The sequence below is a fragment of the Oryza sativa genome, chromosome 1, assembly GCF_034140825.1.
Source record: "Oryza sativa Japonica Group chromosome 1, ASM3414082v1".
NCBI lineage: Eukaryota > Viridiplantae > Streptophyta > Magnoliopsida > Poales > Poaceae > Oryza > Oryza sativa.
The window spans coordinates 6,007,759-6,022,179 of NC_089035.1; the positions used below are offsets into that span (position 1 = coordinate 6,007,759).

General features: G+C 51.7%; 5 protein-coding genes across 5 annotated transcripts; 1 reads left to right on the forward strand and 4 right to left on the reverse strand.

Annotated features, from left to right (window-relative positions):
• Positions 1 to 2,152: 2,152 nt before the first annotated feature.
• On the reverse strand, positions 2,153 to 2,740 carry LOC107275864 (transcription factor MYB44). Its single transcript, XM_066306718.1, has one exon. It carries the CDS (start codon positions 2,738 to 2,740, stop codon positions 2,153 to 2,155), a length of 588 nt encoding a protein of 195 aa, XP_066162815.1.
• Positions 2,741 to 5,268: 2,528 nt separating this feature from the next.
• On the forward strand, positions 5,269 to 6,778 carry LOC4325539 (uncharacterized). Its single transcript, XM_015780121.3, has 4 exons — positions 5,269 to 5,889; positions 6,003 to 6,119; positions 6,267 to 6,347; positions 6,427 to 6,778. The coding sequence occupies exons 1-4, from the start codon at positions 5,377 to 5,379 to the stop codon at positions 6,583 to 6,585; spliced, it is 870 nt and encodes a 289-aa protein (XP_015635607.1). The 5' UTR covers positions 5,269 to 5,376; the 3' UTR covers positions 6,586 to 6,778.
• An 81-nt stretch (positions 6,779 to 6,859) lies between these two features.
• LOC4325557 (alkaline ceramidase TOD1) lies at positions 6,860 to 9,156 on the reverse strand. Its single transcript, XM_015780109.3, has 4 exons — positions 8,692 to 9,156; positions 8,265 to 8,477; positions 7,454 to 8,035; positions 6,860 to 7,191 (listed from the first exon to the last, which is right to left on the reverse strand). The coding sequence occupies exons 1-4, from the start codon at positions 8,981 to 8,983 to the stop codon at positions 6,860 to 6,862; spliced, it is 1,419 nt and encodes a 472-aa protein (XP_015635595.1). The 5' UTR covers positions 8,984 to 9,156.
• Positions 9,157 to 9,684: 528 nt separating this feature from the next.
• LOC4325558 (uncharacterized) lies at positions 9,685 to 10,843 on the reverse strand. The gene is made up of 2 exons (XM_015758625.3): positions 10,550 to 10,843; positions 9,685 to 10,394 (listed from the first exon to the last, which is right to left on the reverse strand). Exons 1-2 carry the CDS (start codon positions 10,768 to 10,770, stop codon positions 9,959 to 9,961), a joined length of 657 nt encoding a protein of 218 aa, XP_015614111.1. The 5' UTR covers positions 10,771 to 10,843; the 3' UTR covers positions 9,685 to 9,958.
• Positions 10,844 to 12,577: 1,734 nt separating this feature from the next.
• LOC4325559 (uncharacterized) lies at positions 12,578 to 13,638 on the reverse strand. The gene has a single exon (XM_015758633.3). It carries the CDS (start codon positions 13,546 to 13,548, stop codon positions 13,045 to 13,047), a length of 504 nt encoding a protein of 167 aa, XP_015614119.1. The 5' UTR covers positions 13,549 to 13,638; the 3' UTR covers positions 12,578 to 13,044.
• Between the last annotated feature and the right edge of the window lie 783 nt (positions 13,639 to 14,421).

Consider the following 14,421-nt stretch of genomic DNA (forward strand, 5'->3'; position numbering starts at 1 on the left):
GCACACCGGGAGGTTGCACAGGACGAGGGGAGACGAGCCAACGGCTCGGATTCGCCGGGGGATGCTCGACGGTGGCGGATTGCGGCGGCGGCAACCGGCGGCGAGGGAAGGGGGAAACGGCAACGGCGCGATGGGAGACCGATTCGGGCGTGCTAGAGCATCTACGCGACTCCGGGAATCCGTTGCTAGCGTCGGATTGGGCGGAGCTACGCCGAGCGAGGCCAGCGACGAGCGGGCGCTACGGAGCACGGGCGGCGACGGCGGCGAGCACACAGCGAGCGGCAGCAACGGTCGGGGCGGCGCCAGCTTGCTACGGGGAGGCTACTCGAGCTACTACCCGAGTTTAAGGGGAGGAGATGGAACGAGAAGGGAGAACGGAGGGAGGCACTACCGTGCGGGGGTGATGGGGCGTAGTGACGAGAGGCCGACGGCACGGGAGTGATCTCTCCGGCCTCGGGCCGGGGAAGAGGAAGAAGACGAGCGCCCGGAGTCCCCTTCCGCGTCCTAGCGCGCACCGGCTCCTCCGGCACACGCGACGGCGGCGGTCGGCGAGAGGGACGGCAATGGCGCGGGCGAAAAACGGGGAAGATTGGGAGGGGAAAAAGGAAGGGAGGGTGCCTGGGTTTATAGGGCAGCAATGTCGGTTTGGAAACTGACCTTGGGCGGTCAAGGGAGCGAGCCAGCGCTCGGCGGTCGCGGCCCAAACGGCGACAGGGGGGGAGAGGATGACGCCGGCGGGAGGCTAAAGGGAAAAAGGGGGAAAGAAAGGGTGCTTGCCCCCTTGCCACTTTGGGGAAAAGGAGGAGGGAGAGAGGGCGATGCAGCAGAGGGGGGGAGCTCTGCCTCCGTCCCTTGGAAGCACGCGCGAGGAGAGGCGGGGCCGAGTCGATGACGACGGCGATGACGGCGGGGGCGGTTTGGAACGGAGCGGCGACACGGGCGGCAGGCGCGGACAGGCGCGGCAGAGGCTAACGGCGGCAGCGACCAGGCGGTCGGCCACCACGGCGTGCGCGCGCGCGGGCGGCGCGGCGATTTGGGCGGCGTCGGCGGGAATGACAGCGAGAGCGGAGAGGGAGGGCTCGGCGTGGCTCACGGGCAGAGCGGGGAGAGAGAGAGAGGGAGAGAGAGAGATGGGGAGGGAGGGAGAGATGGGCCGAGAGGAATTCGGCCCATCGAACCTGAGGGAGGCAAAATAGACTTTTGCGGAGGGATTTGATTTGGGACGGATCGAGATTCGGGATTGAACTTGACGATAGATTGGGGATTTGAGATCCGGAATGGCACGGAGACTGACTACGAGCGAGGAAACAATTTTCGCAATTAAGGTTTTTAAGAGATAGTTTTCCCGCTAGGCGCCACGACGGAACGGGCGCTACACTTTATTGGCCTAGTGGCGGTCGGTCACGCCTAGCGGCGGCTGATCCGGTGCTAGCCTTCTCCTAGACGTGTGGGTTGGCGATGTCGGCGTGTGGGTGGTGGTATATTTTTTCCTTTTTCTGGTTACGACTCTCCAGAGTTGTAATCTTGTAATTTTTTCCTGCTCTATCAATAGAACTTCGCACCGTCTTGTGCGAGTCGTTAAAAAAAATAAAGAATATAGAAAGTACTACTAGTGTAGCGCTGGGACTGCAAGCACCCGCAATGGTAAAGCAAGGTGTTTTCTATAAAATATGTACATCTCAGCAATAGACTAGATTAATAGTAAACCACCTCAATAGTATGTCTATATGGGTATCTATAGCTCTCTAATTCATTGCCTCGTTTTTCTCTATAGACTATCTCCGGGTTAGTAGATAGTTTTGTTCTCTCTCTTTATTTAATCTCTTCCATGTAGGAAAATATACTGACATGGATCTCTTATAGAGAGAGCCTATAGATAACCATTGTGGGTGCCCTTACTGTCAGGTTATTGGGAGATTCAAAGACTATAAATCGCTCTTAAATAGCATGTTCAAGCATTACGCCTTCAAAGAGAATGCCAACAAGATTAGATTAAGCTCGAAAAATAAAATACTTAATCCATATTTTTATCGTACAATATACTGATCTATCATCAAATACAACAAAAAAAGGACTACAACTCTACAAGTTGGAAGTACTTGTCACCAACTTCTTCAGAGTTCAGAGTTCAGAGGCCGCATCAGTTATGCGCCTATGCGGCGAAGCAGGCGAACCCTGGTGCAACGATCGTGCCGCCGCCGGCCACGGCGTCGCAGCCACCACGGTAGGAGGCCACGCTGGAGTCGAGGACGTCGCTGCACGACAACGCGTCGTCAAGTAGCGGTGGCACCGGCTGGTCGGGATGCCAGTACAGCGCCCTGAGGAACGCGTCGCTCTTGCGGAGCTCCCTCCACCGGCGCCTCATGGCGCGCGAGGTGCGGCAGTGGGCGGCCCTGCTGATGTCCTTCCACCGGTCGCCGCCGCCGCCGCGGAGGCGGAGGTGGGCGAGCTCGGCGTCGTCGTCGGCGGTGAAGGGGCGGTGGTAGACGTCGCGGGCGAGGTGGTCCCGCCACCTGTCGCGGCACTGCTTGGGCGAGCGGCGCCGCTCCCTCGGCTGCATCTCCTCGGCGACGCGGCGCCAGTGGCGGAAGCCGTACCCCCTGGCGAGGCGCTCCAGGCACGCGTCCTCTTCGGGCGTCCACGCCGGCGAGAGCCTAATGCGGAGGATGATCCTCATCGCGCTCGACGGGGTCGCCGCCACCTCCGTTGTAGAAGAGAAATCAGACGAAGAAGTTTCCATGCCTAGGTGAACTGACGCAAAGCGCGTAGGCGCGCTCACAAATCACACAATCTCTTCTGATCTGACAGGGGTGTGTACGCACGCTGGCGCAGCCGCTAATTATGTAGATGGCATGCGTGCGTTCTCCGATTCGAAGTCGATCTTACTTCGCTTCCATTTCGAGGAAGAAATTTAACTCGGACTAGTCCATCATAATACTACCCCGCCGTCCGCCAATGCAAACTCGATCCGATTAGCATAAGGAGTGTATGGCAGATTGGCAATCGCGTATGGATTGTTTCGCTTTGTTCGTCGAGCTCCACGCGCATCTTCCGCGCGCCGCGGAGAAGCCCGACGCCACACAGTAGTTCTCCGGCGTCGGGCCGTCTCACCCGTGACGCTCCGCCGCCATTAGTTGCGCACTTGCGCTTCCTCGAGCTAATCCGCTAGTACCACTGAAAATTTCGAGAGGACCGATAGATCCGAAATTTCGAAAAACTACGTAAATTTCGGGAAACATTGAACACAAGGACGGGACAAAAAAAGCGGCTCACAGCTGACATTGCGTCACCTCGGAGTGGTATTTGAAGCTTTGAGCTGATACGGCGGGCTGAGGCCGAGCGCGGTCTAAGTGAGAGGGTAGGGCCGATAGGGCCGATAGGTTGAGGCGTGCATGATATATCGGAGAATTCGATTCCGTCTGCCGAGTGGCTTAAGGTTTGTTCGGGATTGAAAATAATTAATTACAAACCTCAATAGATGTGAAAATATTTTCCTTCAAATCCCCCGTCAATTCTCTTGTGAGAGTGACGAACAAGATAGCTCCTCTCCACAACGGCTACTTTATAAAATGGGAATGCTAGGGGACGGGATACCGTCCCCCAACAGGATAGCTCCTCTCCACAACGCGATTCTTATCCATACACTCACTCGCCGCCGTCGCCGTCCCTTGCCGCCACCGCCGCCGCCGCCGCCGCGCCCATCCCCCACCGCCGCCGTCGCTGTCCCCCGTCACCGCCGCCGCGCACATCCCCCACCACCGCCGCGCCTGTCCTCCGTTACCGCCGCCGTCGCCACGCCCGTCCTCTGCCGCCGCCGTCGCCGTCCTCGTCTACAAGGGATGGCTACAGGGGGCGACCGCGCGTGTCGGGGTGCTCCTCCCACAACGAGATGCCCAGCTATATCTAGTAAGAATCACCTGATACCTGGTAGGTATCATCCGATACCTCGCAAGTATCACGTGATACATGGTAGAAATCGTCTGATACCTTGCGAGTATCACGTGATACGTGGTAGAAATCGTCTGATACACGGCAGGTATCGCATGATACCTCGTGAGTATCACGCGATACGTGGTTGAAATCATATGATACCTTGCGAGTATCACGCGATACGTGGTAGAAAATCGTATGATACCTGATAAGTATCACATGATACTTGTAGTTATCACCTGAAACGTGTGTAGAATCGTCTGATACCTGATATGTATCACACCTGATACCTACTCGGGATCATCCTGTTGTGTAGAATCGTCTGATACCTGATAGGTATCACACCTGATACCTACTCGGGATCATCCCGTTTGAAAACAGGATTCCGTTATATAGCAGTCCCCTTATAAAATCATCTCAGTCAATCTATATATGTAGCACCAGTGCACCACCTGATCCAACTGATCTTGTCCTAACCTAGTTTCCATGTGTATCTTTTACATTAGTAAAGACAAATGGGGTTCCGTAGGAATTAATGTTCAACTTTGATCAACCTTACTTAGTCACATGCTTTATTTTTTTTTTAAAAAAAAGAAGGTTTAAAATAGGGGCGATCTAATCTAAAAGGAGTGATTTTACAGTTTGGGAGATATCATATTTTCTAGTGTAAAATATGATACCTCTCGGTATCTTGGGTACTAGAAGCTACGGAAATTCGCAATAAATTTTTTGGTACCTCTTTCTCCATCTTCAATATAATTCAGTGCTTGCCTAATTCCTATCATGACTTCGGCTGTGTTTTTCACACCAAAAATGAAAGTTTGATTGAAATTGGAACGATGTGACGGAAAAGTTAGAAGTTTGTGTGTGTAGGAAAGTTTTGATGTGATGGAAAAATTAAAAAATTGAAGAAAAAATTTGCAACTAAACACGGCCTTCCTGAAGGATCGAGCTCAAACGAATTGATGTGAGACTGGAATAATCGATTTGAATGAGGAAGAGTATTCCTTTTCCTTTGACATGAGGAGGTATCATAGATACTAGCAGTCTAGCACTACAAAATGTGGCATGATTCCAGCAGTGAATAGATACTAGCAGTCTAGCACTCTACTAGTAGTAGACGGTAGTACAACCGGAATAACGCTTTGCTTGTAGAGGGAGCAACTCATATGTTCTAATACACATTCTTATTTGGCTATATCACCATGAGCCCATGAGTGTAACCAAGCTTAGAGCCTATGTTAAATTGCTAATCAACTTGAGTAAAAAAGAAGAGCGCGTTAGGAACCGGATGCCTTGCTTGCGATAGCAAAAGACGTCAAGCACCATGCATGCAGAAGCATGGTAGCACAAGCTCTGAAGCTCCCAATAAAAAGCAAAATTGAGATATGAGAATGATTGCAACCTGGCTTCACCAGACACCAAGCTGACCGATCAGACCAGCGGATGGCAATGGCATCCTCGTTGATCCGCGCATTGGATTGCACGGCTACGCCCGGAACACGTGGTGCTCCAGCTCCGGTCGCCCCGCGTCGCCGCGTCGCTCGTGTTCGACTGGCGCCGCGGTGCCAGTGGAGGCCTCTCACCGCGCGTGCACAGGCGGCGGCGACGCAGCCGGACCCGGAACACCAGGCGCCCGCGAATGGGGGGCCGTCGGCGTTTCCCACGACCGCGCTGAAGGTGGGCGCCGGCGTGGCGCTGGCGCTGGCTCTGGGTGGCGCGTCGTGGAGGGCGCGCGGCGGGAGCGCCGGCCCGGTCCTCATGCAACCCGCCGCGGTGTGCTCCCTCAACGTCGTCACGGACAGCGCGTCACGCGCCACCGCGGAACGGAGCGCCGCCGCCGCGGCCACCATGAGGACGAGCGTGGACGCGCTCTCCGACTCGCTGTTCCGGCGCGAGGACGCGCCCAGGGACCGCGCCACACTGATGGACCTCGTCTTTGAGCAAGTCACCAAGGAGGTCTTCCTGATCCATCATCCCGATCCATTTCTTGATTCTTCATTTCTCATCTCAATCTTAGCTAGATCAAGAAAATGTGCTTCTACCAACTGCGTGTCTCTTGTCATGCGCAGCAAATCGGCGACAGGGGAAAGCTGACGAGCTTGCTGCAGAAGGAGTGGTCGGCGTCGCGCGATTCCGAGAGGAAGCTTGACCTGGGCTTGCTGCTCACTGACGTACTGATCAACCAGGTACATTTCTATGATCCAGTATTAACTCAGTTTAAGCAAAGTAATCCGGATTCACTCTTAAAACTTTCTTGTCTCAACTCTAACTTCCAAGCTCTGTAAGTGATCTGAATCACCTAGTTAGTAGTGATACTATGTTTAATCCTGTAGAGAGAATGGCAGAGGGCAAAAGAAGTTTGTCAGCAATTGACTGGCCGATACCAACGTGACTCGAGGCCTTACCTGCACTTGGTAATGATCTAACCAACTTATTAGTCAAGTTTTGTTTTGGTTATCTGCAAAGCTTGTGCCTAATGATGCTTTTCTTCAGGCTGTCATCAACATGATGATGGCAGTGGAGACCATGCTTTCTCCTGAAACAGCCAATAGTGACGACATTGAGAAGATGTCAAAGAATGCCATGGACGCGTGGAAGGAATTCAAGACCAAGTATGAGCATGCCAAGGGGTCAACTGATTCCAGCACCTGACTGACCAGTATTATGCTTGCTTTCAGACAAATCTTTCTGTTGAGTGCTGACAACTCTTGTGATGAATCTGTCTTACCCACTTAGTTGCTTGTGAAGTTTGCCCCAATCTTTGTGACGTAAATGTTCTCGATTCTCATTATGCATACCTATTTTACAACCTACAATTATTTACCAACATTTCTAGTTGTGTTTATCCCTTTTGTATATTTACACCAATGCAATCTTCAGAAGAAAAAAAAAATGAAACAACGAACTGACAAAATTTCCAAAGACTTTATTCAGTAGTCTCCCCCCACATCTTCAGAAGGTATCTCTCGCAGCTGCTCCCTGCGATGTCTCCCGAGGATGCCATCCTGGTGATGCCCTGCTTCCCTCCTGCCCCGCCATTGCCACGCTTTAGGTTGTGCCGGTACTCGACGGCGATTTGCTCGAACACCTCGACGTCGAACATGTTCATGATCACCTTGGGGCTCATCTGGTCCCGGACATAGGCGAAGGCGAGCTGGTCGCGCGGGTTGAACGCCTCCAGCTCGTTGAAAAGGAGGCAGGAGAAGAGATCACTGGCGAGGCCGTGCCTCCTGATGATGATCGCCGTGTCCGGCACATCTGCAGCACAACAAAATCTCGTGATCCCGTATCCCTGATCTTTGCTTGGATGGCGTTACATTGTTCGTGAGTTGTGACACACTATCATATCATGTGTCAGCAATGTTGACATGCTGGCTAATCGCATTTTGTTCATGTTATTGGCATTGTTCAGATGTCAGTTTCAGTAGCTTCGTACGATAGCTGTTTGTTTGTTTGATCAAGCAAGAAACCAAAAACTGAAGGCGAGAAAGCAAATTCTTTCTGTGCTATATTGCAATACCTGACGGATATGGAAGCTTGATAGGGGACCATGGCTGCAGGCCGTTCCGGCAGTACGTCTCCATCTGCTCCCTGATGGAATCCACGTCGCCCCACTTGCGCCACCGCGCCGTCGCGATCGCCTCCTCCATGGTGTGGAGGTTGAACGGGTGCTTGGAGACCGCCATGTCCGCACCCTTCCCGGCGACGAACGAGTGCACCAGCAGCAGCGGGTCGACGGTGAGCTGCATCTTGGCGTCCACCCAGACGCTGAACCTCGCGTTCGGGAACAGCCTGTGCAGGAGGTACTTCACGATCACGCAATTCATGGCCGGGTTCTCGTAGGGGAGCCGGTGGTCGCCGCCGGCGCCGGCGACAAGCCTCGCCACGCGCCACGCACCGATCGTGCCGGCCTCGCCGCGCTCGCCGGCTAGGATGTTGTGGCTCGCGAGGACTCTGTGGGTGGCATCGTCGATGAACATGAAGAAGCACACCGTCCGGAGCGTCTCGGAGCCGAGCCCCTTGGGCTGCCGGATCTTGTCGTGGTCGTTGAAGATCGCCGACGCCACCACCACGCCATTGCACTTCTCCATGGCCAATCTGTCTAAAACCAACAACGTCTTCACAAAGATGATAACATCGAAGTGTGTAGCAGTGTTTCTTGATTATTGCACCACAAAAGGCTTGAGTTGCATATACGCAAAAGAACACATAAAAACATCTGGCTTGCAACTCAAGGGATTATAATGAGTTTTCAGCTCAATGATAGTCATGCTCACGTGCCACAAGAATTTTCTCCTCTATGAAAAATGCGAATTGGCCAAAGAAATCACCAGATTCTCTGACGGGGAATTCCTTGAAGAACCCACATGGAATTTCAACTGCGCTATCAGTGTGGTTGAAGAAGGATCTCCGCTCAACGGTGGACAAATTTCCCGCGAACGAGTTCCTCCTCCCATTCTGGTACCGCAATGCTGGTTTTGCATAAGGAGACGCCGAGAGGTTGCGGCAGAATTTGTTGATCTCTTCTAAGACCGTCTTATAGTCTGTTCCAAGAGTAAAATATAGCACTTGTGAATTTCTTATGGCATTCAAATTCCAGAAATTCAAAAAACTGATCAGAAAACACTGAACGAAAACAAGAAAAACAGAGCTGAGAAACAGGATCGTCCGCATTTGTTGCGTTTGCATGCGACCATGGATCATGAAAAGAGAAGCAGAGACATCCGTTACGTCCTTCCCGGACGGAGAGGGATCGACCTGAGAAGACGGCGGGGTCGGAGCAGAGCGCGCGCGTGGCGGGGATCGCGTGCTTGTGCTCGCCGTACTCGCGCGGGTACTCGAACAGCGCCGCCGACGCCGCCGACGAAGGAGCGGAGGAACGGAAGGGGAGGAAGACGAGGCAGCGCGAGGCGGCGGAGGCCGGGTCGGAGAAGGAGACGTAGAGCGCGAGCGGGAGCGTGGTGAGGAGGTAGAGCAGGGAGAGGCAGAGCAGCTTCGACTGCATCACCGGCGGGCTCCGCACCCGCACCCGCATCCGCACCCACCCCATTTCGCCGTCTCCACGTCCACCGCGGCCGCGGCTGCTTCCCCGCACGTCGCGGTTGTGTTTTTGACCGAGCTTGATCGATCCGTCTCTCCCCAGTGGGCGCGCGGGCGCGCGGCGTCGCACTCGCGTGGCGGTTTCGGACTTTCGGTTAGGACAATGTGGGCGATTGGGCTTGTGGCTCAGTGGCTCATCTCACCTCGCTCTGGATCGAGCAGGGTACGAAGTACACAGACTGAGTGTGGCTGTGTGGGGCCACATGTCAGTGTCAGTTGCCCGGCCCGATCGACGACTTTTCGGTTGTAGGTAAAACTGGTTCAGGTTCAGTTGAGTTGACAATCATCTATGAGGATAAAGAATCGATTAGAGGGCAAAAAACTCTGAATATTCATCACTGCTTTATCGATCGGCAACGCGTGTATCGTGTAAGGTCTTTTTCATTCCCGAAACTACGGGTGGACTCTCGACTGTATGTGATCGCGTTTGTAATTGGAAATTTACCATGTGGCCACACTATCGACCTGGTTGACCTGCTACTGCCTCGAATATCGGTTGCATACTTGCATTTTTGAATCATGGCTGAAGCAACTAATGAACTGCATTTCCTGCTTAATTAATCAGATACTCCGGTATGCACTTGGAAGTGTCACAGAAAATTAGTTTATTTTCTGCAAGAATAGGAAAAAGAAAAATCTTTCTTCGAAACAGAGCTGAAAAGGTATATATATTGATGTTCCCCGTTAAATCATGCGTTAAAATAGTTGACTAAACAGAACTTTTATTGTTGTTAATCTCGATACGCACGAGTCACAACTCAACTACATACTTTACAGTGCAAAAAAACAGTTCACTCGAGCAGTTTAGGGCTTTAAGATGCCATTATTCTTCCGACCAGGAGCTTGAAGATTACACTAGCTGTGCGATCGAGTCTACTACTCCGGTGAACATTTGAAGATTTGGAATTGCCGCGCGCTCATCGCGTTACATGTCGGATGCATCCTTCGCGTCGAAGAGCATCCATATCTCGTTGACCCTGCCGCTGAACTCGAACGGCGAGTTGTACTGCGCCACCGTGTACGACGACGTCGGGTCGGCCCTGCGCCCGTCGGACACGGCGGCGGCCCACCTGGTCCCCTGCAGGCTGGCGTCGAGCAGCGCGGCCTGCTCGCCGACGTCGGAGTCGGCCACGAAGCCGCCGAAGCGGCGCACAGCGGCGTACCTGGCCCCGGCCCACCTCTGCACGTGCAGCCCCTCCGCCGGCGGCGGGTCCGGCTGGTTCTTCGCCGGCACGTAGAAGCTGACCACGAAGGAGGAGACGCAGAACGGCCCGTCGCTCGGCGCCACCTGCGTCAGCACCGGCGCCGTCATCTCGATCGTCTCGTTGTACGCGTTCTTCCCCTGGATGTAGTTGAACAACCTGGCCCATCAAAGCCCAGGGTTATCTCAAGCCCAAACATTTTTGTGGCCCATGTAAAGCCCAATAGAAAAAAGAAAGCTTCACTGGTACTACTAGCCTGTGATGAAGCTTTTCCATGGCGAGAAGAGGGAGTGTGATGAGTACTGACGACTTACTGGAGGAAGCCGGTGCGGGTGGCGGCGACGAAGGAGATGTCCTCGATGGGGGCGGTGGAAGCCCACATGGCGTCGCTGTACCGCCGGATCTCGAACCCGTTGGCGCTGTCCACCACCTCGTACGACGGGCACTCGATGCGCTCGCACGACGGCGGCACGGCCGCGGAGGCGACAGCGGCGGCGGCGAGGAGTAGTAGCATTAGGCCGCTCCGGCGAGCCATGGTGGCGGGTGCGGGGATGCGTGCGGCGGAGTTGGGGAGGTGGGATTGCAGTGGGGCTCGGGTGCGTGCGGTTGGGGATCGATCGATCGATCGGGTTGGATAAATACGGCCGCGCTTTGCGTTTGCTCGGCGCAGGTGCCTCCACGTCGCCAATGTTCGTTCGTACGTTGGAGACGCACGGGGAAGAGGGAAGCAGGCGCAAGAAGCGTCGTTTTGGTGGTTTCTGAGATTTTCCTTGCCAAAATTAGTGACAGTCGCGTCGGCGCGTGTGCTGTATTCACCTCGTTTTATATTCTTGTGTCTGAAACTCTGAGGGTTGTTTTGGTCTGATGTCAAAACTTGTCCTACCAACCAGTAGTCAATTTAAATAGTACTTTGTAGATGTTTTGATGCCAATATTTACTATAGCTAATACAATTTATATAGTTCAACTCTACCAAAACATTGGTAGTGGTGCTACCAATGGTTTGGTAGTGCATCAAACCAAATCAGCCCTAAATGCCGATTCATATTTGCTCTTCTCCATTGTCAAGTCTGAACTGAGACCTTCACCTCATCCGACTTTGTTGTTGAGTTGGTTGCTCAACTTTGACTGATTGAGTAATGAGCAGTTACTTCAAGTAAAAGATAGAGACAAAATTTTTCTTGCATGAGTAAATTTCAGAAAACTATTGATTCAACGTAAAATTATTATAAAATTATATATTTAAAGTTAAGTATCGCAAAACTATATATTTAATATTGAAATTATTATAAAACTACATATTTTAGAGTTTAAATCTCTAGTGATATTGTTCCGGTTAAAGCTATAAACGTTATAATTTGATAGATTTACTACTTAATCTTTAATTTTTATGATATTCCATGTTAATTTGTAGTAAGAAATTTCACGGTAATATTATATCTTTTTACCACACCTTCAATCTTTAGTTTGAACGAAGTGTAATGTTGTGAAATTTAATTTTCTTGAATTCATTGTTTCTTGAAGGAAAAAAAATAGTGCTTACGAGGAATTAATTCCTCGCAACCGTGTCACCCAACTTGCCGAAAGGATCAATTCTACAACGAAGCCCTGCCATCCTAATCGTGGTTTCGACCCCAAAACATAGTAGTATCTTTTTTCCGTCAAAAAAATTTGTAGTTATTGCTTTCATTCAAATGTACTCGTCAGTTTCATTTTATAAGTCGTTTGACTTTTTTTAATAGTCAAGTTTAATTAAGTTTATAGAAAAATATATTAGTATTTTCAACGCAAAACAAATATATTATCAATGATAATATATTTAATGTTAGATGTTGCTAAATTGTTTTATAAACCTAATCAAACTTATAATATGAAACGGGTAATATGGAATTTCATCCGCAACATTTACTGGGTAAAATAGCACGTGCAGTATCATACACTTCAATGTGGTTGGGGCTTGCTTCATTTACTGGGATTCGATTTTCCGTACAAATTAAGTACTCCTTCTGTCCCAAAATAAGTGCAGTTTTAGCACTATTCATATCCAACGACAGCACTGTTCATATCCAACGTTTGACCGTTCGTCTTATTTGAAAAAAGATTATGATTATTATTTTTATTGTTATTAGATGATAAAACATGAATAATACTTTATGTGTGACTAATTTTTTTAATATTTTTTATAAATTTTTTAAATAAAACGGATGGTCAAAACGCTGAGCATGCATATCTATGTCTACACTTATTTTGGGACGGAGTTAGTAAGATAGGAGTAGTAGTAGTAGTAGTACGGTCTATGCATGGTGATGGTCATGGTAGCATGGTACACGAACAATCATCAAATTAAGTAAGATCACAGGACATCATTAATCATGTTCCCTACAGTACAAATTTATGCCAAACTCTTCGCGGCTAAAAGGGTCACAGTCCGTTCAATCCGTCTATTTAGCCATAAATTTCTCACCAGCAACATGTTTAAATACGACAGCTACTCTTGTCTGCGAATACAACTGTAGATGGAGTAGGAATTATAATTACGGCCAAGAGAAGATTTTCAAGTCTAAAATCATGAACATCGTTCAGGTAGTCATCTACTTCTCGTGATGCTACTGTAAGGTTCACAAGATTAATCCCCGCTTGATAAAACAGACAAAAAAATAGGATAGGTGACACACGAGTATAACGCTCTCGGTGAAAAACCGGAGCAGAGTAGTAGTAGTAATACAGCAGCCGTGATTTTATTTAGAAGACTAAGTATATCAATTAAGAGGGTAGTTAACCTTAAACCCCGCAAGAAACCCGCGTCACCCTCACTTGGCCTTGCCGTTGACGGCGGTCTCCTTGCCGTTGGCCGCTGCTGCGGCGGCGGGGACCTTGCCCTTGCCATCGTCCTCCTTGGCGAAGGCGTCGACGGGGTAGGTCCTCCCGAGGCCGGTGGGGGTCTTGAAGGTGATCTTGGAGGCGTCGTCCTTGTCGATGAACATGTCGGAGAGGGAGACCCAGATGAGGAGCTCCTTGGTCTTGGCCCCGGTGACGCGCTTCATCCGGCGGTCCTCGACGAAGGCGGTGACCTCGGCGGCGAACGAGACCTGCCTGCTGATCTGCTTGAAGGTGTGGGTGATGGCCTTCTTCTGGCGCAGCCACACGAACCCCGTGGCGCGGTTGTAGCCGACCTCCTCCATCTCCGCCAGCGGCAGCAGGCCCAGCGGCATGTGGATCTCCGCGAGGAGCTCCACCGCCTTCTCCGCGCACAGCGCCGCCCCGTGGTACACCTCCGCCCCCTCCCTGTGCGCCTCTATCGCCTGCGACCCCATCGAACACGAACTCCAACTCTTGGATTCGACACTCACAATTCACAAATGCACAATGCGGTGGTGGGATACTGGGAATCTTTGGGTTGCGTTGTTTGTGGGGAAAGGTGGGGCGCTGGATTTATAGGGGAGGAGATCGGATTGGTGGACTCCGTGAGCCTCCGAGTAGGAGAGGAGGCGGGGACGGTTGGGGTGGGGGAATTAAGGCGCGGGGGGTTTATTTATTACTACTCCTACGTGACATCTCTCTCGCAACTCGCGCGAGTCAGAGGAGGCCTTGATGCAGATTGGGGTTGGGGGGGGGGGGGTGGGGGGGGGGGTGTTACGCAGGCGCCGCGCTGTGCGCGAGCCGTTGCGTAGCGCGCGAGTCGCGACACCGCACGACGCCACGCGATGGTTTGGGCGGTGGTGTGTGCAGGTGGGGGTTGGGCGGGGCACGGGAGGCGTCGGACGCGCGCGATGGTGGATTGATTCATTGATTGGGTCCGGCCTTTCGCCGGGTGGTTGGACGGTTTGCTCTACTTGTGGATTTCGTGTTCACGTGTCGTGCAGGCTTGCGGGGTGTGTCGCGCGCGCGGTAGCCGTTTCGAATAGGAACGGAAAACCTCCTTCAACACTACCTGGATTTAGACTGTTTCTCGTGAAATCGTCACAGAAATTCGTTACTATATTCTTGCGTCTCGAATCGAATGGGGACTCAAAGAGTCGGCATGCATTGGACACGCCTGTGCTGACTGTTGTAGAAACCAACCGTAAGATATTTTGAGTTTAGATGACGCCATAGCGGTCATGACCCACATTTTAAATGCAACAATTAATCATGCGAACCCAACCACAGCGCTCGCCGTTTTCTGTCGTCAAATCGTGGACTGTGCG